Below are 26,114 nucleotides of genomic sequence, written 5' to 3' on the forward strand. Positions count from 1 at the left end.
GAGAGAGAGAGAGAGAGAGAGAGAGAGAGAGAGAGAGAGAGAGAAAGGACTGGGGTGAGCAAAATGGGAAAATATTTTAAAAGAAACAGAAGGGGAGAAGAAGGAAGCTACAAAAAGAAAAGAAGAAAGGGAGAAAAAGGGAAAAGGAAAAAGAGACATTTAAAGCTTTGGTTTCAGTTTTCCTTTTCAGTTTATTTTATGCCAATCCCCTTTAGCTTTTTACATTCTAGCTAAACTGAACTGCTAACTGAACCCCTAATCTCCTCCTGCCCTTTACTGCCTCTGTACGTTTGCCCAGGCAGACCTACATGTCTAGAATATTCTTTTGCCTCAGCCCACCTTTTTGGAATTCTTCTATTCTTTTAAGATTCACTGTGATTATTGCGTCCTCTAAGAAGTCTTTCCTGAGCTCCCCCAGAGAATTGTGAGCTGTTTCCATTCAGATTTTACTGGAACATTTTTTCTGGATCCCTCTTTCTTATATCTTTTATTCTATCTTGTAGCATATGAATGTTATTATAAACTCCTTAAGGACAGAGACTGTTATTTTTATCTATGTATCCCTCTTGGTGCCTACCACATAGAAATTACATAATATTTGTGTATTGACCTGAAAAAGGAGAGGGCAGATGGCACAAGGAGAAGAGAAAGGAAGAAGAAAGAAAGAAGGAAAAGTAGAGAAGTAGATGATAATGAAAAAGTAGAAGAGGAGAAAAGGAGGGAGATGGAGAAAAGACAGATAAAAAGAGAAAAAAAATGAAATAGAAATAGAAAAAGAAGAGACCAAAAAAGATGAAATGGAATGAAGAGAAAAAAATGGAGGAAAAGTAGGAGAGGGAAGAGAGAAGGAGGAGAGAAAGGACAAGGAAAAGGGAGAAGGAAGAGATGGAAAGAAGAAGAGGGAAGGGATGAGAGAGGAAGAGAAAGCGGAAAAGGAAGAGAGAGGAGAGGAGTATAAGGGAGAGGGAGAGAAGAGGAAGAGAAAAGGGCACGTCTGCTTTGGTACCTAACAGAACTGATATGTCTACTAGATGTTGATTCCTTATCTGAATCTTGTCCAAGCATCAGCTCAGGGTCCCATGTGCCTATGTTTGAAATTTGATGGGAGAAAGATTGGGCATAAGCATGGGAGAGAAATCTGGGTCTGGTCAGAGACCATGAAGCTGAATGAATGAAAAAAACATTTATCAAGCACTTACTGTGTGCCAAACTTGATGCAAAGCATTAGGGATACAAATTTAAAAGCAAAGATAGTGCTTGACTTTAAAGAGCATATATTCTAATGGCATAAACAACACACATAGAAGATTGATAGTCGAGGAATGGAAATTGCATGAGAAAGTTACTAGGATGGTAAGTGGGGCCATAGGGAAGTATATTGATACACTCCATCCAGGAACAATGTAGTTAATTTGATGGGGAAGACAGTTGGCAAGGAGGCTATGGAGGAAGCAGCCATAGAAAAGAGTGTGAAGAGAAGCATAGCTGGAATTTCTTGAAATAAAATTCCAGGAGAAGCAGTCAATAATCAGGAAAGATGAAGGGACCTGGGTGGAAATTCTTCCAGGGCATGGACTCTGGTGTAGATAGAGAATTGGGAAAAGGTGGCCTGAGAGGCTGAAGAGGTGAGGGCAGGGACAGGGTGGAGGGGGGTCTTCTGGGTATAAAGATACCAGTGGTTTCCATAATATGCCCACTTCTCCCTGGAGTCAAAGATGGTCAAAGAACTGTTGTTCAATTGTTTTAGTCTGACTCTTTGTGACCCCATTTGGGGTTTTCTTGGCAAAGATCTGGAGTGGTTTGCCTTTTTTTACTCCAGCAAATTTTACAGATAAGAAAACTGAAGTAAGCAAGGTTAAGTGATTTGCCCAGGGTCACATAGCTACTAAGTTTCTGAGGCTGGATTTGCACTCAGGTCTTCCTGACTCCAGGCCCAGTGCTCTATCTACTGTATCACCTAGCTGCTCGGGGTCAAGGAACTACACCAGTGTTATGGAGTATGTCTCAGGAAAATGGAAGGGATCATACTTTTCTATATTTCCCTATTGCTGAGCACTGAAATGAACCCATAGTCAGGCTTCAGGAAAGATACACTGAATGAATATGCTCTGTCAACTAGAGCTCTACCATGAGGCTTGGCCTCTTCTTAGGACTGGGCTGGTGCTGAGGAGGAAGTCTTTTCTAGGGCTCCCAGGTAGAAAGACTAACAGTGGTGTGATCCCCTGCCAATTCACAAGGGTCTTCAAATACGGTAGGTGCCGGGACCTCATACAGATGGATGGTCACTCTGTCACCCTGGGAGCACTGAGCAGTGTGGGAAATAGGCTAAAACTGCTGTAGCAGAGTATTAGAGGGAAGACTTTCTGACTATAAAGGGGTGTATCAGAAGAGGTAGGAAAGTTCCTTCCCTAGCTGGCAAGACTGGGAGGAACCTGTTCTGTGTAAGGATATTTGAGAAAAAGGCAAGTGGTTATTGGGTGGGGGGAAGGATAGGGAACTTTTAAACAGTAAAAGGGGGGCAGGGTAGGTAAAAGATGTGGCCCACAAGAGCAGTGGCGTGCCAAAGCAGAGACTGACCTTAGGAAGGACCCCTTAAGGTAGTAACCAGCCAAATTAGAGTCCTGGAGGCAGGGGTTGGGCAGGAATATAGCTGACATTTACATTGTATTTTAAGGTTTTCAAAGCATCTTAAGTGCATAATTTCATTTGATCCTTATAATAACCCTATGAAATAGGTACTATTATTCCTGATTTATAAATAATGATAATAGACATATAAAAATTTAATTTTTTCAATTACTAAGTATTAATTTTCTTTCCTTCTCAAATCCCACTGCTCCCAATTTAACAACAATTCAAATAAAACCCTCATAACAATCATGCCATTTCCCAGTTGGTAGTAAGTATTCTCTTAGTTTCCAATTCTTTGCCATCACAAAAATATAAGTATTTTTATACGTATGGCTCTTTTTCCCTTTCTTTGCTTTCTTTGAGGTATCAATCTATTAGAGATGTCACCATCTAGTAACTTTGAGGGCATAGTCCCTAATTGCTTTATAGAATATCTAGATCATAGCTCTACCACCATTTCAGTTAATGAGCTTGAATAACTGACATTTATTTAAGCATTTTAAAAAGTTAAAACCTTTTAAGAGTTGCAAAGTATTTACATACATAATCTCATATGGGCTTCATGAAAATGTTGTCAGGTAGGTACTACAGGAATTACTGTCCCCATTTTTCAAATGAAGAAATAGGCTCAGGGACACTAAATTGACTTACTTAAGGTCATCAGATCCAGTGTTGCCTCAGACTTTCTGTCACAAAGGAAAGTTCTCATAGGGTGATCAACTATTGACTTAGCATCTCAGAGCTGGAAGAGACCTCTGAAGCCATCTGGTACAACCAGAACTTGAATGGAAATCCCCTCTGTAACATCCCTGACAATGACCAGCCAAACTTTGCTTAAATATTTTTAATGGTGGGGAGCTCACTACCTTCACTTTCATTTTTTTGAGGGCATCAGACAGCAATAAATTTATTGAGTATTCCAAAAAATAAAAATCAACACAAACCAGTAAAAAATAAGAACATTAGGATTATGGAAAATATATGTTACAAAATGCAAGGGGAAAAGGGTCCAGGGTAGAAACGGTACAGAAATTGAGCTAACACATCATAATGGGGTCCTCAGGTCTGGGAGGCAGGAAGGTGGATATTATTAAATACAGAGTGATTGAAGTTTGGGAACCTTTAATGTGAAGCAACTAGAAGCCGGGTGCCTAGCTCTCAGCTAACTGGAAGCAAAGATGGAGGACTCTGTCAGATGACTGGATGATCTGGAAAAAACTTGCCCTGGTGAGGGAGACGCTCCGTCCCAGCCCCAGCCAACAACAGGCTTCTTCCTGGGTCCTGCCGGCTCTGTGCCTCCTGTCGAACCCCTAGCGGCTTCACTTGGCCCTCTGGACCTCTGATTCTCCCTCATCATCCTCATACATCTCCCCTTCCTCCTCTGCTGTGGCATCGTCGTACTGCTGGTACTTGGACACCAAGTCATTGATGTTGCTCTCAGCTTCTGTGAACTCCATCTCGTCCATCCCTTCCCCAGTATACCAGTGAAGGAAGGCCTTGCCACGGAACATGGCGGTGAACTGCTCAGAGATGCGCTTGAAGAGCTCCTGGATGGCTGTGCTATTGCCAATGAAAGTAGAAGACATCTTCAGGTCATGGGGTGGGATGTCACAGACAGCCACCTCCACATTGTTGGGGACCCATTCCACGAAGTAGCTACTGTTCTTGCTCTGGATGGCCAACATCTGCGTATCCACTTCCTTCATAGACATGCGGCCACGGAAGACAGTAGCCACTGTCAGGTAACGCCCATGGCGAGGGTCGCAGGCTGCCATCGTGTTCTTGGCATCAAACATCTGTTGGGTGAGCTCAGGAATTGTCAGGGCTCGGTACTGTTGGCTGCCACGGGCTGTGAGTGGGGCAAAGCCAGGCATGAAGAAGTGTAGGCGGGGGAAGGGAACCATATTGACAGCCAGTTTCTGGAGGTCAGTATTGAGCTGGCCAGGGAAACGCAAGGAAGTGGTCACACCACTCATGGTGGCAGACACCAGGTGATTGAGGTCGCCGTGGGTGGGGGTGGCTAGCTTGAGGGTGCGGAAGCAGATATCGTAAAGGGCTTCATTGTCGATGCAATGGTTCTCATCTGTGTTCTCCACCAGCTGGCGGATGGACAGGGTCGCATTGTGGGGCTCTACCACCGTATCAGACACTTTAGGGGAGGGCACCACGCTGAAAATGTTCACGATTCGGTCAGGGTACTCCTGTCGTATCTTGCTGATGAGAACGGTGCCTGTACCAGAGCCGGTGCCCCCACCCGGGGAATGAGTGAGTGTAAAGCCCTCACAGAGACGGTCACAATTCTTACACTCTTTCCTCGCCACGTCTAGCACCGAATCCACCAGTTCTGCTCCTTTAGTGTAGTGACCCTTGGCCCAGTTGTTTCCTGCACCACTGACCAAAGATGAAGTTGTCAGGTCTGAAGAGATGTCCGAGAGCACCAGATCAAACGCTGTCCGTAGTTCCACGTTCCAGGTTGACCGGGATGGCCCTGGGCACATATTGTGAGATGAGGCTTCATTGTAGTAAACATTGATCCTCTCCAGCGGTAGGTCTGAGTCACCCACATAGCTGCCACTGAGGTCTATGCCGTGTTTATCACTGATCACTTCCCAAAACTTGGCTCGATCTGGTTGCTGCGCTGGCTGGACTGGATGTGGACGATTTCCCTCGTACTCGCTGATTTTACTGGCTTGCTGCAAGGGGAGCAGCCAGGGCTAGGAAGCGGGATGCTTTCTTGCAGGCTGCAGAAGCACTTTCACTTTTGGGTAACTGTAATTGTCATATTGAACCAAAATCCAGTGGTGTAAATGGGCACATATGTATCTGTTATAGTTCGAGAAGCCCCAATTTCAGGGTGCAAATCAAGCTTTTTCAAGGAGTTTGTGAGGATATATGGGCCAGGATGGTTGTGGTGATGGCTTGGTTGGAAAGGTTAATGGCAATGTAACAGAGAGATAAGGGCTATTGAGGAGGGGGGGACTGGACAGGGAGGAAGGGCAGTAGAACAGTTTGATCAGTCCTTAAAAAACACCAGGCTCCCTAGGCAAAGAGGCATAGAATGTCAGAACTGTAAGGGATCTAGTTCATTCCTCTCATTGTACAGAAGGGGAAACTGCACTGGAGAGGGAAAAATCACATAGGGAGCCAGTGGCTGAACCAGAATTTGAACCCATAGTTACTGTTTACCAGTGCAGGCTCTTCCCCTTGTATCAAGGTATATTCTCTGCCTCTGCCTCTGCCTGTGTGGAGCATAGATAAGACTGGTCTGTCTTGGGTTTCTTCAGAGTTACAGAGTCATTAGGGCTGCCTATATGATCCATCCGTAGATATACGAGAAAGCTCCCTCTCCTATGGGCTTGTGCAAGCTGACATTCCAGTTGGAGTTTCAACTCTTTGGCTGAAGGCGTTGCAACTGGCCCTGATCTTGGCTCTATTATTGAATTTTTATCAGTCTATCAGATAGAATCACTGAATCTCAAGGTGAATGAGGGAGGGGGCAGACCTCAGTGGTCATCTAGTCCAACTCATATCTGAAGCACTAACCCCTTCTCAACATCATTGATGACCAGTCATTGAAATTTGACTTGAAGACCTACAATGATGGTGAACTCTCTACATTTCATGATGGTCCTTTTCACTGATGGGCAGTTCTAGTTACAGGAAGTTTTTCCTTATGAAGACCTGAAATTTGCTTTCTCCTATCTTCCCTTTTTCGGTCTTGTTTCTGTCCCCTAGAACCAAGCAAAGAAATAATCCCTGTTCCAAAAGGGAAGCTTTAAAAAAATGGATGTCTTTTGTTTTTATGTCACTCTCATTTCCAAATATATCCCTCACTTCTCCTCTCTCTAGAGAATCATAGGAATATAACAAAGAATAAAAAAAGAAAGAAAGAAAGAAATCTGTTCATCCAAACTGACCAACATATCAACTGAGTCTGACAATATATGCAGAGTTCCACACCCATAGTGTCACACCTCTGCAAAGAAGGGATAGAGGTACATTTTCTTCTCTTTCCTTCAAGGTTGAGCTTGATCATTATAATAGATATCGGCTCCATTTTGTTTTATTTTTGCCTTTTGCATTATTGTAGCTATTGTTTATATTGAGCTCCTGTTGCTGCTTATTTTGCTTTGTATCAATCCATAGAAGGATATGGTGCTATTTCCACATGCAATGTCCACAGTCATGTTGCTCCTACATCTTCTTTTCTCCAGGCTGCACATCCCTAGATTCTTTGACTAATTCTGCCCAGTATGGCATAGTTCCAGAACATTTTTTAAGAGCAATAAGGGGAATGGTCAATAAAAGGCAAGGTGAGAGAACATGGAAGATTGGAGAGAGAACCAGCAGAAAGACCAATTACACAGGCATCTTAGTATTCTAGGAGAGAAGTAATAAGAGCCTGTTCTAGATTAGGGGCCTGGGGCATAGAAAGGAGAGGATGGATTTGACAAACATTTGGTAAGTTGAGTAGCCAGGACTTGGAAAGTGAATAGATGTGGAGACTGAGAGAGAGTGAAAAGTAGTGCTAAAGTTCAGGTTTGACTATACTCAATGCACTCCAGTATTTCCCTGTTGCCTCTGGAATCAAATGCAAAGTCCTTTGTTTGGCATTTGAAATCCTTCACAACTGGCCCAGCCTACCTTTCTAGTCATATTACATATTTCTCTTCTTCATCTACTCTCATCCAGCCAAACTGGTCTTCTTACTATATCTCACATACTGTACTCCATCTCTTGTCTCTGTCTCTTTGCATTGCCTTTCCCCCATGCCTTGAAATGCGCTTCCTCCTTAGCTCTGCCTCCTAGTTCCTTTCAAGACCCATAAGACCATTTTCTACCTGAAGTCTTTCCTGATCCTACAGATTCTGGTGCCTTCCCCCTTGCTTCCTTATTACCTTGTATTCATTGGTATATGTCTGTATATGTATATGTTGTCTCCCTTGATAGAATGTAAGTTTCTTGAGGGAGGGGACTATATCCGCTAGTTCCTAGCGCAGCACAGGATGCATATGGGGTTTTCTTGGCAGAATGCTGGAGTGCTTTGCCATTTCCTTCTCCAGCTCATTTGACAGATGAGGAAATTAAGGCAAATAAAGTTAAGTGACTTGCCTAGGGTCATATAGCTAGTAAGTATCTGAAGGTGGATTTGCACTCCAGGCCTGGTACTCTATCTATTGTGCCACCCTTAACCTGGCATTTAAGGACTTCCACAATCTGATCTCTAACTTTCCAGCCTTAATTCAAACTTCTCTCTCTCATACACTCTATGTTCAGTCAAACTGAACTACTAGCTATTTCCCAAACTAGACAGGCCATCTCCTACCTTAGTGCATTTATATAAGTTATTCCCTATGCCTGGAATATATCCTCAATATTCAGCTATGCCTCTCAGCATCCTTATGTTCCTTCAAAGCCTCCCTCAGGTGGCACCCTTTCTGGGAATCCTTCCCTGATTCTCCCAGTTATAGGTGCTTTCTCCTTCCTCAAAATACCATGCATTTTCTTATATGTGTATGTGTGTTTCTTTTCCTAGTGAAATATAAGTTTCTCGAGAGCAGGGAATGTTTAATTTTTGGTTTTGAAACCCCAGGACCTAGAACTATGCCTACATAAGTAGATGTTCAATAAATATTTGCTGAATTGCTATGAATTCTTTGGTTCTATGGGAAGGGATATTTGTGGCAGCAATCATGATGTGGGATGGTCATGGTGGGAGAAGACAAAGTCTAGGGATATTGCTTAGGCCCTTGGGGGCACCAAAGAAGAGAGAGGCCTCAGTCATCTCCTGGACATTGAGGAAAGGGAGTATGGAAAGGATGAGAAAGAAAACAAACCTGTTTGCCTTATAGCTGTGTCTTTTTTGGTGGGAGGAGGGGAAGAAAGGTTGTTACTTTGGAAATATTCACTTCTGTACCAGGGAGCTGATTGGGGTGGAGGTAGGAGAATTTTCCACATGATGTTCTTGGTAATCTTACAGTTCACCAAGGGGTGCTTAATGATCTGCCAACCAATTCATATTGTCTGAGACTCACCCCCTTCCCCAGGCCTATCCTAACAATGATAATGTAATATAGTGGAAAGATTCAGAGCCAGAGGAACCAGGAGCAAATCCTGGCTCTAGTGCTTACTGTCTGTGTACTGTTGGTTGTGACTTCATATTTTTGGGTCTCAGTTTCCCTATCTATAAAATGAGGTAGTCAGATTAGATTACCTCTGAGGGCCCTTCTAACTCTCAGTTAATGAATATAGTATGACCTGTACTCAACCACAGCGGAAATTCAGATCCCCTGGAACTTTGAGGCCCCAAGACTGTGGAGGCTTTTCCAAGTAGTTTGTAACTATAATGTAAAAAAAAATACGGTATCATATTGAAAAATTTTAAAAGCTCTGTTTTGAAAACAAACTATGAAATAGTTACCATTTTATTATTTTATTTGTAAGGTTTTTTAAAAAAATTCATATTTTAAAATGTACTGTGCTCTTGTAATTAGCACCAAGTAAATTTGAATTCAGACTGTTTACAATATACGGTAAATTGCACTTCGAAATTTTAAAAGCTTTCAGGTTACTAAAACTGAAACAAAACAATTTTACTGTATATAAAATGTTAAGATGAAGTGATTACCTTCGTATCAATAGATGATGAAAATGTATATGAAGAAACCAGAAAGATATATATGAGTATGCTCTTTGGTGTGGTATGGTGTGGTATACCATTAGTATGGCATGTAGGCTTAGTACCACGCCATAACTCTACTCCATCCCACCCCTGTCACCTTTCATAGGATTTTTTACCATATGAATGTACTTGAAAAACAATTCATGTTTTAAGATTAAAATATCTGATAAGTCACCAATACTTCTCTCTCTCTCTCTTTTTTAAACATATTAAGGATTTGGAATTAGAAAATACAAAAATGGTATCAATTGTAAATGGAATGAAATGGCAATAAATTTATCAAGGGAAAAGCATTTGAGAAAGGCTATCAATAAAGTAAGTGCAGACATTTTGTCAAAATAATTTTTTACATTGAGTGAATCCTTTATGAGAGGCAGCCTGGTATAGTGGATAGAGAGGAAGACTCAGCCTTGGGGTCAGGAAGACTTCCCCAGGAAGCATACGAAGCAGCATTACCTTGAGTAAATTAGTTAATCCTTCAGTAGCTGACCCATCTCTAAGACTATACATTGTAGAGCAGATGCCTGAATGCATTTGTAGGAATTCCCTCCCCAAGAATTCCCTTTACCAATGAAATCACAGTCCAATAAAAAGAAATCCTTTATAATGGTAGGATTTATAGGGAGACATGGATAAGAATGGTGAAAAAAGGCATGGAAAGGTTGTAATCCCAAGATTGAAGTATTATGAGAATAATAGTTTCCTATATTAATTATAATATTATCAGGTGCCCTACTGGCAGGTCCAGCTTTTAGGAGTGGAGTAGCAGACAGAGAACCCATGCCTATGCAGACACATCAGATCCCCCCACAGAAGCACATTGAGCTTGCCCATATCTGGGTCACGTGCACCTAGATTTTATACATACATGCACACACACACACACACACACACACACACACACACACACACACACACAGAGTATATTTTGGCCATAAGTCCTAAGTTTCCTTTCTATTCTGACCTGGATAGTAAAAATCTATGGTTAGGGATAACAGTGAAATAATGGATGAAGAAACACTTTTACAAGGTTAAAATCATGATAAAAGATTTGCTATTCTGGACATTCCTTTCCCATCTCTGCCTTGGATCTATGCCAAGGGTCATAAAAGTAAGGACTGTAATAACCAGAAAGAATAACCAGAGAGACAGAAGATGAAGTTTATCCATTTATTTGAGGGTCATAGAGGACAGGCTTGTAAGGAAGGCACCAGGAGGGAAGGGTGCCTGGACTGGGGTAGGAGGTTGGTGACCACACAGCCCCTTTTGTCCTCTCAGGGCTCTAGGTCCAGGTGGCTTATCTGTACTTCTCGGTCAGGACTGAGCTCACAATGGACAGGAATTTGTCCCAGGCAGCATGAGCCTCCGCAGTGAAGTCAGCAGGGAAGTGGGCAGCCACGGTGACCAAGAAGGTGTGAGATAAGAGCTGCAAGAGAAAAGAACCGGGTGAGACAATAGGGATTGGGATAAGTGAAGGAGTTGAAACACTAGAAGAGCAGGGGACAATATAGCAGGGGATGGGATGAGAAACAGATGAGATCTTGGGATTGATTGAGGAGAGAAAGGATGAGACATAGCAGGTTAGGGAACTGGGGATGTTCTCCTCTGGGGTTGGGCCCCTACTCTTTGAGGATATCAGATCCACTGCCCTGCCTGACTCCAAATCCTCACCTTGAAGTTGACAGGGTCCACTCTGAGGATGTAGGCATGGAGTTCACTGAGCTTGGATAGGGCAGCTCCAATGTGGTCAATGTTCTTGACAGCGTCCCCAATAGCACTGACCACCTTGGCACCGTGGGCATGCAGCTGGGCTGAGCCATGGTGCAGGTCAAAGTGGGGGAAGTAGGTCTTGGTCTGGGGGTAGCTGGTGAAGAGTCTGGAGAGGAGAGAAGATATAATCTTAGCTGAGTGTGGGAGAAGGGTGTTGAGGCTGCAAGGGACATCCCATCCCCCAAGCGGTTCCATGTTCTCCATCCTGCTCAACTCATCATTATGTGCACAGAAGTGCTATAGTCAGGATGGGGAAATACAAAGCTGATGATATTGCTTTAAACTCAATTTCTTTCAGTAGCCTCTTCAAATAACATAAACTTTAGCTAACTCTTTTTCCACTCAGCACCCTACCCTAATCTTGTACCGAGCCCTGGAAAGGACAGTGTTCTGACTTCTATCTTGCCCAAAGGTAAGTAGGAGTAGACTTATTGCCTGAATCCCCTGATGGTCCTAGGGAGCTAAGAAATCCCAATCCCTAATGTTATTATGAATGGGAAAGATGTGAGATCCCTAGCCCCAGAGCCCACTCTTACCTTTCTAGGGCCTCAGTACCAATGGAATCAGCCTGTGTGGCAATCTTGCTCCAGATGGTGGCAATGATAGCCTTGTCGGACTTAGTCAGAGACATGGTGGCTGGGTTTGGGTTGAGATTGAGTTCTGCTTGCAGTAGAAGCTCAGGACAAACCTGGGTGAGTATCTGTTCCTCAAGGGTCCCTTTATATAGGACTATGACCAGAACAGGGCTGCACAGCTGGCCCTAGCCATTGGCCAGTAGGGGTGAGGGACAGCCCAAAGAGGTGGGGTCATCTTATCTCTGTCAGAGACAGTAGTCTGATGGGCAGATGGGTCAGGGGGTGGGGAAGAAGGCAAGGGACATGAGCGAGAGGGGTCTATCAGTTTCTACCATCTTAACAGAGGTCCAGAAGAGAGGTGTTGGCCACAACGCTGAACACAAGGTCCAGGCGGAAGATATGGAAGCTTGAGGGGCCCAGGCTTCAGTGACCCAAATTTATACTTAAGTTAGTTAACTCAGCAAGTCCACAAGCATATTTCAGCATACTAACAATTTGTACGTGACTTAAACTTTAGTTTACAGCTATGTGACTTTGGGTTAGTCACTCTCCTTGGCGCTCTGTTTTGTCCTTTATAAAAGACAGAGGTTGGAAGAGAAGCTTTCTCAGGTCCTTTCCAGTTCTAACATTCTAGGATTCTATGGCACATAGGAAGAGGGACTGGACTTATGGTTTCATGGTATAAGGAATTTCCATCTGGGTGAGAAAACTCCCTATTCATATATATCCCCATATGTGCTTATTGGCCCCCTCTCTGCAATTTACAGAGTAAAGTTCAATGGTTTTGTGAGGGCCACACAGCCATCATGACTTAGTAGAATATAACCACCGAGGCAGGCTTTAACTCTGATCTTCCTGGCTTTGAGACTAGCTCTATACCCACCACCAGAGCTGCCCCTTTGATACTCAACGTATTTAATGATATTCAATGTATTCTTATAGGAAGCATCTCCTCAGGGACCTGGCGATCAAGAAGGAGGACAGAAGGATGAGGGTGAAAATCCAGCTCAAGGTCTACCTTCCCTGAGAAGTCCTTCTTGGCTCTGTAGCTAGATCTCCTTCCTTTGAATTGCCATAGAACTTAGACTCTGCCCATACACAATTTAGCACTTAATTATATTGGAGTCACAGAATCTTGGAATGGGTGAGATGTTTGAGATCACCTAGTCCATCTTACCACTCCATGGTAGAATTTTTTCTATTTCTATTCTAGTTCTATTATGACAGGGATCATCCAGGCTCTGAATGAATGTTCCCAGTGACACAAGCTCATAATCTCCCTTCCATTCTGCAGCATCTTCACTTGTTAAGGAGTTCTTCCATATTGAGGCAAAATTTGCCTCACTGTGACTTCCCCTACTCCAGCTTAGATTCAGTTCTGACCTGTGGATACACACAAAAGAGGACATAATATCATTTACCTAACAGTCCTTTAGAAATTTAAAATCAGATACTTTGTACCTCCTAATTCTTCTCTAAGATTCCCACTTTTCTTTTTTTTAATACTATTTTATTTTTTCTCAATTACATGTAAAGATAATCTTAACGTTCATTTTTTAAAAAATTTGAGTTCCAAATTTTCTCTCTCCTTCCCTAACCTCCCCCTTCCCTAAGATGTTAAGCAATTTGACAGAGGTTATATATGTACAATCATGTTAAACATATTTTTATATTAGTTGTGTTGTGAAAGAAGAAACAGACCAAAAGAAAAAAATGAAAAAATAAAGAAAGTGAAAAATAGTATGCTTTGATTTGCATTTAGATTTCACCAGTTCTTTCTGTAGGGATGGATGGCATTTTTCACCATGAATACTTTGGAATTGTCTTAGATCATTGTATTGCTGAGAATAGTTAAATTATTCACAGTTGATCATTGTACACTATTGTTGTGACTGTATACAATGTTCTCCTGATTCTACCCACTTCACTTTCCGCCAATTCACTTAAGTTTTTCCAGGTTTTTCTAAAATCAGCCTGCTTATCATTTCTTATAGCATAATAGTCTTCCATCATAATCATATACCATGACTTGTTCAGCCATTCCCCAATTGATGGGCATCCCCTCAGTTTCCATTTCTTTGCTGCCACAAAAAGAGTTACTACAAATATTTTTGCACAAATAGGTCATTTCCCTCTTTTAAAAAATCTCTTTGGAGTACAGATATAATAGTGGCATTGCTGGATCAAAGGGTATGCACAGTTCTTTGGGCGTAGTTCCAAATTGCTCTCCAGAATGATTAATTCCCTTTTCTTAAATTCATCTCACTTGACATGCTTTCCAGTCCCATCACATGCCAGCTTGTCAATGTTTCTACTAAAGTGGGGTGTATAGCACTGAACTCAGCAAGCCATGTGAGATCTGACCTGCCCAGAATATAAGAAGATTCTAGGACCTGATTTTCACTTTGTAATTCTCTAGCTACAGCCATGAAAATAAGTGGTCTGTCTTATTATTCCTTATCCTCAAACTGAGAGTCAAACCTCCTGCATTCGTCTCAGCCACTCAGGCCTTAGAATAAAAAGTCCCAAATTATTCCCATGACCTACAAATCCATTTTCATTGTAAGGGTAGTGAGAAGACAGGTTGCCTTTCGTTGCTGGTCAGTCATTTCAATTATGTCTAGCTATCCATGTTCTCATTTGGGGTTTTCTAAGAAAGATACTAGAGGGGTTTGCCATGTCATTTTCTAGCTCATTTTATAGATGAGAAAACCGAGACAAACAGGGTTAAGTGACTTTACCAGGGTCACACAGCTAGTAAGTGTCTGAGGCTGGATTTGATCTCATGAATATGAGTCTTCCTGATTCCAAGTCCAGTGCTCTATCTACTGTGCCACCTAGCTGCGCTAGACAGGTTTCCTAGTGCTAACCTAATAGCCCCTTTACAGTGAAAATCTCAGAGAGCTATTTGTCTTTGAAGAAAGTCCATGGGGGTGTGATAGATTGGTTAGGCTCTCAGGAAAAGAGAGAGAGGAAAGAGGAGAAAGAGAACAGAGAGAAGAAAAGATGACATGTGATATAGGGGGACTTTGTGGGAAGACTCCTGGACTTAAACCAGGTTCTGAGTCCCACTTCTGACACTTAAAGTAATTTCATCTCTCTAGGCCTCAGTTTCTTCATCTGTGAAAAAAAAAAGGGATAATGACTGAATTCAATTTTACAAACATCTATTAATTATCCACTGTTTACAGAGCATTGTGCTAAGCACTGGGGCAAATACAAAGTTTGCACTAAAACATGATCCTTGCTTTTGTGAAGTTTGTAGTTTATTAGGAGTGTATGACAATATGATAACAACTACACTACTAAGTCACATGTGATCAGTTCCCTAAGAGATGTGGGTTCAAGAGAGACATCTGATCCAAGACAACTCCAAAAGACTCATGACAGAAAATACTGTCCACGTCCAGAGAAAGAGCTATGGATTCTGAATGCAAATCAAAGCATGCTATTTCCACTTTTTTTTGTTTTTCATGGCTTTTTCCTTTTGTTCTGTTTCTTCTTTCACAACATGACCAATGTGGAAATATGTTTAACATTATTGCATATATATATATATAACCTATATCAGATTGCTTGCTGTCTTGGGGGGGAGTGGGAGGGAGAGAGAAAAATTTGGAACTCAAAATCTTATAAAAAATGAATGTTGAACTAATGCATTATTAATGGAGTTGTGAATTGATCCAACCATTCTGGAGAGTAATTTGGAACTATGCCCAAAGGACTATAAAACTATGCATACTCTTTGATACAGAAATACTACTTCTAGGTCTGTATCCCAAAGAGATCATAAAAATGGGAAAAGGACCCACATGTACAAAAATATTTATAGCAGCTCTTTTTCTGATAGCTAAGAATTGGAAATCGAGGGGATGCCCATCAGTTGGGGAATGACTGAACAAGTTGTGGTATATGAATGTAATGAAATACTGTTGTGCCATAAGAAGTGATGAGCAGGTAGACTTCAGAAAAACCTGGAAAGACTTTTATGGACTGATGTGAAGTGAAGTGAACAGAACCAGAACATCATACACAGTAACAGCCACATTGTACCATAACTTTGATAGACTTAGCCCTTCTTAGCAATGCAAAGATCTAAAACATCTCCACAAGTCTCAAGATGGAAAATACTATCCACAACCAGAGAAAGAACTATGGAGTTTGAATGCAGATTGAAGCATACTATTTGCTCTTTTTTTTCTTCTGTTTTGTTTTGTTTCCTCTTTCTTGTGCTTCCTCCTATTGGTTCTAATTCTTCCTTACAACATGACTAATGTGAAAATATGCTTCATAGGAATGTAGATGTACAGCCTATATCAGATTGTTCTCCTTCTTGGGGAGGGAGATGAGGAGGAAGGGGGAGAAATATTTAAAACTCAAGAGCTTATGGAAATGATTGTGATAAATCAAAAGAAATTAATAAAAAAAAGAAAAACCTGGAAAAACTTGTATGAACTGATGCTGAGTGAAGTGAGGGAAAACATTTTACACAGTAACAGCAACATTGTGTGATGACCAACTTTGATAGACTTAGCTCTTCTCAGTAATGCAATGATCTAAAACAAGTCCAAAAGACTCATGATGGAAAATGCTATCCACATCCAGAGAAAGAACTATGGAGTCTGAATGCAGATCAAAGCATACTATTTTTTTTTGTTTTTTTTCTTTCTTGTAGTTTTCCCTTTGGTTCACATTCTTCTTTACAACATGACTAATGTGGAAATATGTTTAATATGATTGTACATGTATGGCCTATATCAGATTGCATGCTGTCTTGAGGAGGGGGAGAGGAAGGTGAGGTAGAAAATTTAAAACTCAAGATCTTGTAAAAGTGAATGTTGAAGACCAAAACTAAATAAATAAATTTTAAAAATGAATGTTGAAAACTGTTTTACATGTAATTAGAAAAAATAAAATACAATTTACTTAAAAAAAACACAACAAAGAGTGGCATATGATCCTTACTGACTAGGGGGTTGGAGAAAGTTGAACAACTCACAGCATTTGAATTGAACATTAAAAGGTGGCTACACATTCAACAGCCACAGATGGTGGAAAGGGTATGGGATAAGAATAGCATGAGTAAAGGCAAAGAAGAAATTGAAGGGCGGGGGGCTCTTCATGATGAATGACAAGTATTCTAGTTTGGTTGGAGCCTAGAGCATGTAGGAAAAAAGACTCAAAAGGTAAGATGGCGTCTGATGGTGGAGGGTGTTTAATGCCAGGCTAAAGAATTTGAACTTTACTTAGAAGGGAATAGGAAACTATTGGAGGGTTATGAGCAGAGGAGGGACATGCCCAGATCTATAAACAGGAAGGAAGGTCAGACATCAGTGTGAAGGATGGGTTGCTCATAAACGAAATCATGAAAATAAAGTGCTTTATGATCATATAAGTGGTTATAAATTTATGTTGATATATACTTATGGGCATTTAAATGTGAGCTATTATGTTAATTCTTCTGGACATGGACTAATATTAATAAAAAACAATGGTAATAATAATTTCTGGCATTTGAAGCACTTAATTTTTCAAAGTGTTTTCATAGATTTAGAAGCAGCGACTTTAGGCAAATCACTAGCCTTCTTGGGCCTTGTTTCCTTCATCTGTAAAATGAGCATATTGAACTAGACAACTGCCAGATTCTCTTCTGGCTAGGTAGTCTATATTCTAAGGCTCCTTCCAGTTTTAGCCTTCTATGTTCTATCTAAGCTCTGATGTAAGGACTCTGTTTTATTTGTATTAAATTGGGCCAGAAGACCTCAGACACATTGGCACAGGGGCCCCCAGTCCAAGAGGTTGCTGGTTCCCATGTTCTTTTCTCCACTGAGAACAAATGAAAGGCTGTCCATCAATAGGGAAATGGCTGAACAAGTTGTGGTATATGAATGTAATTGAATACTACTGTTCCATAAGAAATGATGAGCAAGTGGATTTCAGAAAAACCTGGAAACACTTGTATAGACTGATGCAGAGTGAAGTGAGCAGAACCAGAAGACTATTGTACACAGCAACAGCAACATTGTGCGATGACCAACTTTGATAGATTTAGCTCTTCTCAGCAATGCAATGATTTAAGACAGTTCCAAAAGACTTATGATGGAAAATGCTATCCACATCCAGAGAAAGAACTATGGAGTCTGAATGCAGATCAAAGCATACTATTTTCTCTTTTCTTGGTGTTTTTGTTTCTTCTTTCTTGTGGTTTTCTGCTTTTGTTCTGATTCTTCTTTCACAACATGACTAATGTGGAAATATGTTTAATATGATTGTATATGTATAGCCCATATAATATTGCATGCCATCTTGGGGAGAGGGGGAAGAAGGAGGAGGAGAGGAGAGGGGATTTAAATTTAGAACTCAAAATCTTATAAAAGTGAATAGTGAAAACTAAAAATAAATAAATATATTTTTTTTAAAAGAGCGAGATTCTGGGCTATCGACCTAGCCCCAAAAGTTTTAAGCAGGATTGGTCCCTCAGAAGACTTAGGAAGATAATAAAGTTTGCACTCCACATTTCTCCCATTCTACTTTTGGAGAGTAATAACCCCCTTTTGCCAACTTCCTTCCCCAATTGTCTAATGCTCTCTGATGTCTCCTGCCTATCAATCTATGGAGCCACATTGGTCCCAATCAGTGTTCTGTGTTCTCAACTTTTTCTAATCCATTTCAACTTGCCTGTCCAGTGAGTGACCCATTCAATCATTGAGCAATAGAACATTAAAGCTGAAAGGAAGATAAGAGATAAGGTAGCTATCCTCTTTTTTCAGAAGAGGAAAATGAGGCCCAGGAAGGTTGAGTTGGTTAGGACCATTTAGCTCTAGAGACAGGATTGAATTGTCCTAATGATGGTTTCATTAAAACTTCAGAAAGTGGAAGAAGCCATGAGGGGATTACCATTCTGGATGTGATTCTAATCAACAAGGATGAACAGTTTGCTCAGGTAGACATATTGGAGGGAATGACCTTTTAATCTCAGAGTTTGTGACAGATGAAAGAAGAAGGCCATATATGTTAATAATAATAATAGTTAGAATTTATGTCACATTTTAAGATTTGCAAAATGCTTTACATATGTTATCTCATTTGATCCTCACAATACCCCTGTGAGCTAATGCTATTATTATCCCCACTTGGATGAAAAGGCTTGGAGAATGGAAGAGGTGTCACAGCATTAGAGAATGTCAAATGTTATCTAAGTTTTCAATAAAGACAAGGTGATGGAGTCTTAAAATGATAGGTTACTCCTGCAGACAAAATGGAGATGTGTGGGTTAGATCAGTAGTTCCCAATGGGTGGGTCAAAGATCCTTTGGACGTGATGAAAAGGGTACAGAGCCATTGAAAGGGGTCCAAGAAGCCATATGTACACCAAGCGTTATCATTTTACCTCTATTTAGCCACAACAGAATATGCTGCTTAAAATATAATTCTTGTACTTCAATGCAATTGTGATCTCATCAATGTGGATAGTCCCTCCGTCCAAATGGCAACCCAATCCTGCTGTTACATCCTGTGCTACTGTTTTTCATGATCTTCCATAGATGCTCTACAGAAGGATGTCTGCCCAATATGTTGGAGGCTTTCCATTAGGTCTTGTTATATTTAATAGGTACCAGTGGAAGGCTCAGGTTGTTTTATGCTTAGGTTCAAAAAAATCAATTCCATTCTTTCTCTGCTTAAATCTCTCCTTCATACTGATGTCAGAAGACTCTCCCTTTTGCAAAGACCTGGTCATGCCACTCCATTGCCTCTTGAATAAAGTTCAGACTCACTTGCCATGCGTTCAAAGTCCTCCACAATCAGGTGCTACACTACCATTCCAGTCTTATCTCATGTTACTCCTCTCCATGTGCTCTAGGCTCCAGTCAAACTACTTTATTCTTTGACCCCTGGGCTCACCAGGAAGCCTCCATTCTCTGTGCCTCTGTTCCCATAATTTTCCATGTCTAGAATAAATCTCCTTCCCTCTATTCGCCTGTAATGTAGATTGGGACACTACATGGTGGAGATGTGAAGACAGATGTTGGTGCTGCTAGTTGTCCAGGAAGTTTCCCTCCCTATCTGTGAATAGGGATGTTGATAATCTGCCTGAATTCATTCCTCAATGATTAAGGAACTCCCACCAGGTCATACCTTGCTCATCTCAGTGACTCTAAATCCCCCATCCAAAAAACAAAACAAAATAAAACATGCTCACTAGATTCATTCTCGTTAGCAATTGTTGCACATTGCTCTTCTTCCTTTTGTGGCTAAACTCCTTGAGAAGGCCATCTACAATGTAGGTACATCTACCTCCTTTCCTCTCCTCTTACTCTCTTAGCCCTTTACAATCTGGCTTCTGAACTCATCATTCAACTGAAATTGCTCTCTCCAAAGTTACCAATGACTTCTTAATCTCCCAATTGAATGGATTTTTCTCAGTCATCAACCTCTCTGTAGCCTTTGACATTATCAGTCACCCTTTCTCCCTCACATTCTCTTCTTTCTAGATTTTCGTAACACTACTCTCTCCTGGTTCTCCTCCTACCTATTTGGCCACTCATTGTTTTTTGATGAATCTTCATCACTTCTGCTAATGATGGCTGTCCTTCCTGGGCTCTGTCCTTGGCCCTTTTCTCTTCTCTCTCTATACTGTTTTGTTTGGTAATCTTATCAGCTCCCATCCATTCAATTATCATCTCTATGCTGATGATTCTCAAATCTACTTATCCTGCCCTAACCTCTCTCCTGACATCTCTCTTACATCTCCCACTGTTTACTGAATATTTCAGTCTGAAACTCAGCATGTCCAAAACTGAACTCACTCTATTCCCCACTACGTTTCTTCCCCCCTTTCAAACTTCTCTATTACTGTCAAGAGTAGCACTGTCATCTCAGTTACCCATGCTAGCAACCTAGGTATCATCCTTGACTCTTTGCTATCTTGCAACCCCTACGTTCTGTTGCTGAGGCCAGTCAATTTTACCTTCATTCTCTTATATGCCACCTTCTCTGCTGTAACACTGCCATCACCCTGCTGCAAGCCCTCATCACCTCATGCCTAGACTACTGCAATAGCCTACTATTGCAATTGTTACTCCAGTCCATCCTCCATTCAGCTGAAAGGTGATCTTTCCCATGTGTAGATCTGACTATATCACCCCTCTCTTCAATAAACTCCAGTGACTCCCTATCATCCCTAAGATCAAATATAAATTCTCTGTTTGGCATCCTAAACCCTTCACAACCTGGTCCCCCCCCCCCACCTTTCCAGTCTTCTTATAACTGACGTTCTCTACAATCCAGTGACCCTTGCTGTTTCTCACACGAAACATTCTGTCTCCTAACTCTGGGCATTTTCACTGGCTGTTCTCCCATGCCTGAAATCCTCCCCCCTTCTCATCTCTACTTTCTGACCTCCCTGGTTTCCTTCAAGTCTCAGCTAAAATCCTACTTTCTACAAGAAGCCTTTCTTGATTCCCGTTAATTCTAGTACCTTCCTTCTATTGATTATCCGAAATTTATCCTGTACATATGTCTTGTTTGTACATAGTTTATATGTATACATAATATCAATAAATATATTAAATACACTTTCTTTTATTATTATTTGTTATATTTATTATATTATGTTTATTATTATATTTCTATTAAATACATATAAAATATCAATAAATATATATATGTATATCTATATATATATCTATATCTATATCTATATATATATATATATATATATGTTTTTCCCCAACAGACTCTGAGCTTTTTCAAAGCAGGGACTGTCTTTTGCATTTCTTTGTATACCCAGCATTTAGCAGAGTGCCTGGCACAAAGATGACCTTTAATAAATGTTTGTTGATTGACTGATTAGTTGTTAGGAAGAGTGGAGAATTACAGTTTGGGTGTGTGCATGGTAAGGGCAGTATTTGTACTCAGAAGTAGGCAGAGGGCTGTTTTATGTGGATTGGTATGACTGGACATTAACTTGTGTGTTGTGAGTAGGAGAAGGAGAAGCAGTGGCTATAATGAATATGAGTTTAGGCATGAAAACAGAGAATGGGTATGGAAATGGGTATGGAAAATGTAGAGTCTGGGAGCCTGTAGAACCATGGTGCTTGTTCCTAGATTTCATAGCCTGTTATGGTGAGTACAGTGTATAGGGATGTGTGTGAGGGAAAAGTACTTATTGTCTGATTACTGGTCTTGTATTTATAGTATGTACCAGCAGGCATTAAATATGGATGTGAGCTATAAGACCTGACTCTACTTCATGTAACTTCTCTGAATTGTGTCCACAGCTGAGCTTGAGTCCTGGTTTCCATGTTGGAAGGTTAAGTACCCAGCGGTGGGTAACAGACTATTGAATTCATACCTATCCTCCAAAATCCAGCTCGATGCCATTTCTTTCATAGTCTTCTTCGACGCTTTGATCAGTAATGACCTTCCTCCTCAGACTTAACATAGCACTCTGGTAACTCCCTTAAGGCACTTAACATTTAGTGTTGTACATTTTAGTGTTTTTATCTTCTCTATCAACTAAACTGAAAGTTTCAAGAGGGTAGGGACTATTTTATTTAAACATTCTATCTCCCCCAGTGTTTTGACTACAGTCAGCACTTAATTCATGTTTTTCCAATAAATGAGTGAAAGAATCAGTGAAAAAAGGAAGGAAGGAAGGAGAGGAAAGAATGACAAGATAATAACTCATCTGAAAGATGTATATGTTTTAGTGGAGTACAAACTCAATCTAATTAAATCAGCATGTATTTATTAATTACCTACTATGTGCAAGGCACTATGCTGGATTCTAAGGATATAAAGAAAAAAGAAAAATGGTCCCTGCTCTCAAGAAGATTACATTGTACTGGATGTCTATATCTATCTAATAATGAAGAAGGAGAGAGAACTAATGACCAAGGAGACCAGGAAAGGTTTTCTGTCTATGGGAAGTAGCACATGAGATGGACCTTGAACGAAGCTAGGGAGTCTAAGAGGTAAAAGTGAAGAGAGAATGCAACCCAGACTGTGTCCATGTCAACTTGTCAAAGATGACTGTGTCATTGTCACTTGTCCACAATGTCAGCTTATATAAAGGCAAGGAGGTAAGAGATGAAAAGCTAAGTTTAATGAATAGCACGTAGTCCAGTTTAGCTGGAATGTAGAGAGTATGAAGGGCAGTAATGTGAAATAAGCCTGGAAAAGTAGGCTGGAGACAGATTAGGAAGGACTTTAAATGCCAAGCAGAGGAGCTTGTATTTTATCTTAGAGGCAATTGGGAGCCATTAAGGGCTCTTGAGTGGGGTTGGGAGAGGGAGAATGACATAGTGGGACTTTTGTTTTTGAAAGGTTATTTTGGTGGTTTTGTGGAGGATGCATTGAAGTGGGAGAAATGGGAAGTCAGGACGTGAATTAGGAAGCTATTATAATAATCCAGGTGAGAGGTGATGAGGGCCTGAATTAGGGTTCCTTGGTTCCTGAAAAATGGGAGATGAGGAAATGAAAAGAGTCCAGAAAGAGGTTGCCTGGAAGGATGACTGGAAGGATGGTTTCCTTAACAAAGACAGGGAAGTTAGGAGGAGGGATGGGTTTAGGAAGAAAGACAATGAGTTCCATTTTGGACATGTCAAATGTCTTTGGGACATACATGGAGAGTTAGCTAACAGGCAAGTTGGTATTGTGAGACAAACTCAGGAAAGACTAGAGCTGAACACATGGAAATGATGGTCATCTGCATAGAGATAGTAACTGAACTAGAAGCTGATAAGATTACTGAGAGAGATAAGAGGGCCCAGGATACCCTTAAGGTTAGAAGGAAGGACATAGCTAATGGTCCAGCAAAGGAGAATGAAAGAGAGTAGTAAGATCAACAGAAAGATTAAACAAAAGAGAGTGGTGTCATGAAAACCAAGAGAGGACAAAAGTACTTGGAAGAGGGTACAGTGGTTGACAATGGTTGTCCACCTCCAATCACATGAATTATAGACATTTTAAATATTGTAGTGAGGTAATGAAAGATGAGGACTGGGAAAAAGTCATTAGATTAAGAAAGTAAGTGATTGCCAGAACCTTAGAGAGAGCAATTTCAGTTAAGCAATGAGGTCGAAAGCCAGAATGCAAAGGGTTGACCATTGATTGGGGGAAGAAGAAGTGGAATAAGTGAACAGAGTGACGTGGCAGGCAATACAGCTAGTGTGATCTTGCATTGCACTTATAAACGGGTAATATTTAGAACGGGGGAGATAATAAACCTGCTGTATTTGGCCCTGATCATAACACAGCTGGAATATTGTATTCATTCCTGGAAACCACATTTTAGGCAGGACACTGACAGACTGGACTACGTCCAAAAGAAGGCAACTATGTTGCTGCTAGAATTAGTGATGGCAATACATGTGAAAGGGACCAGGTATGGTGGAAGTTCAGGAAGTCTCCATGGATGATGCTACCAAAGGAAACTTGTTTAATGATCTTCAATATTCTAGGTGTCTGGGGACCTTTGGAATCACTTACTGCAGGGCAATGGTTTCCTGGTTAGCTTTCTAACAGTGGAGCAACACTTCCCTGTGGAGATTCATTTCAAGTGACCGGGGTAGATACGTATAGCACAGCCACTGAGGCTGAATGCTAACCCTTCTTCCCCAGTCTGTCTTGGCTGGGCAGATTCCCAGGAGGGAAGGACTCAGGGATGAGCATTCAGAAGCTCTGGTCCCAATGACCTTTGTCTCCTTAAAACAGGGTCCGTGGCGCAGGGTCCACTGTACTCTGGGTACGTGTCCTATTGCTCCTGCACGGAATCATTAGGCAATTTCATACTAATTGGAAATGGTTTAGAAATGCAGGAGCAATGCCCCTCTGTGCTTCAGTTTCCCCACTTACAAAACGCGAGAGTTGGAATCAATGGCCCTAAAGTCCCTTGAAACTTTAAATTTATGATCTTCTGAACCTAGGAGCTCATGTCAGAGTTATTCACAGGTTCCATATATATATACAAATACACTCTTCATTCAGTTTTGGCTTCCTCTGGGGTATTTCAGCTTTACTCTCGATTCTTGCAAAATTCTCTGTTCTAGTTTTCAATAAGTTTGAAATACCAGCGTGTTATCATGGAAAATGCACTACATTTGGCATCAGAAAACCTCAATTCACAGATCCTTCATTTCTCCTCTCTGTGCCTCAGTTTCCTTACCTATCAATTGGGGATAATTATACTTGCCAACCCTCATGGGGTTGTGAAAGTGAGGAAAGTGCCCTGTAAACTGTACATTGTCAAAGAAATTTTAACTGTGAATATAATAATAGTAACCATAAGGATTACTATACACAATTTACAGATAAACAGTCCTAAAACTAGGAGGTACATAATGAGTTAGTGACAGACATGGTCCTAGAATCCAATCCTCCTGACATTTTTGAATGCTTCTGCAGGAATATTCTGGCCTTTTTGCTGGATCTTAAAGAGGTGACATACATGTGCATACACACATGTATATTCATGCATATGTACACAGATATACACGTGTGTGTGTATACGTGCATGCATATATCTATGTGCCCTTTTCTGGATCTTAAAGAGGTGTTTTATATAATATATGCATATACTTACATACACAATACACATATACACATATGTATAATTAGTCACACATGCACAATACACATATACACACAGTGCATATACGGGTATATATGCAATGCACATATACATATAGATTCCCTTTTTGTTGGATTTTAAAGATGTAAATATATGTATGTGTACATATACAAACACACCTATCTACGTATGGGTAATTCTTTTTAAAAAATCCAAAATTTCATGGGGAGAGTAAATGTGTTAGCTGAGGCGTTTGTGCTAAAGCTCAGGGTACAGGTAGTCAGTGTGCTGCTCTTAGATAGAGTAGCTGCTCCTTAATCATTCCTGGTCTAAGTCTCCTACAGTCACATTGCCTCCTCTGGTTGCTATCACCCACCCCCAGTCCTATGGCAGGAGAGATAACAGCCTCACTCCTGCCCCACCCATGTATCTTCTAACTCCCACATAGTCAAACTGTTCTCTGGGTCTTAGTCCTAATAGCAATACGGGTCTAGGCTCAGTCCAATTCAATTTAATACAACAAACATTTATTAAGTGCCTGCTATGTGCAAGACAAGAACTATGCACATGATCCTCTCAACCTCCATTAAAATGGCAGATAGAATCAATAATCTGTGAAGATGCCACAAGAACTAGTCTTTTTCCTCCCTTCTACCTCTGACATTACCTACTCCGAGGACTCTTTAGCTCTAACATTCCATGTTTTAAACCCCTTCCACCTCTATCCTTCTATGTTCTGTACTCTAAGCTTCCTTCAAAGAAGGGAAATTTGCTTTGGGTGAATGAGACAAAGAGAAAATAGAACTACTAAATCTTTATTTTGCTTTTCATCTTTTCTTCCAAAGAGAATGGATTTTGCATTAGAAAGGGCAGCACAAAAATTG

At 40.9% G+C, this 26,114-nt stretch overlaps 1 protein-coding gene and 1 pseudogene across 1 annotated transcript; both read right to left on the reverse strand.

Moving 5' to 3' along the window:
- Nucleotides 1-3,950: 3,950 nt before the first annotated feature.
- Nucleotides 3,951-9,383, reverse strand: LOC114043804 (annotated as a pseudogene).
- Nucleotides 9,384-10,610: 1,227 nt separating this feature from the next.
- Nucleotides 10,611-11,714, reverse strand: LOC114043618 (hemoglobin subunit zeta-like). Its single transcript, XM_027862692.1, has 3 exons — nucleotides 11,620-11,714; nucleotides 10,985-11,189; nucleotides 10,611-10,739 (listed from the first exon to the last, which is right to left on the reverse strand). The coding sequence occupies exons 1-3, from the start codon at nucleotides 11,712-11,714 to the stop codon at nucleotides 10,611-10,613; spliced, it is 429 nt and encodes a 142-aa protein (XP_027718493.1).
- Nucleotides 11,715-26,114: the final 14,400 nt, after the last annotated feature.

This window comes from Vombatus ursinus, unplaced genomic scaffold, assembly GCF_900497805.2.
Source record: "Vombatus ursinus unplaced genomic scaffold, bare-nosed wombat genome assembly UNPS02014770.1, whole genome shotgun sequence".
In the NCBI taxonomy this organism is placed as follows: domain Eukaryota; kingdom Metazoa; phylum Chordata; class Mammalia; order Diprotodontia; family Vombatidae; genus Vombatus; species Vombatus ursinus.

Coding starts and splice junctions, on each gene's coding strand:
- LOC114043618 (XM_027862692.1), bottom strand. CDS start 11,714: ATGTCTCTGACTAAGTCCGACAAGGCTATCATTGCCACCATCTGGAGC. Junction 11,190..11,619: donor GGTACTGAGGCCCTAGAAAG/GTAAGAGTGGGC, acceptor TCTCCTCTCCAG/ACTCTTCACCAGCTACCCCC. Junction 10,740..10,984: donor TGGACCCTGTCAACTTCAAG/GTGAGGATTTGG, acceptor TTTCTCTTGCAG/CTCTTATCTCACACCTTCTT.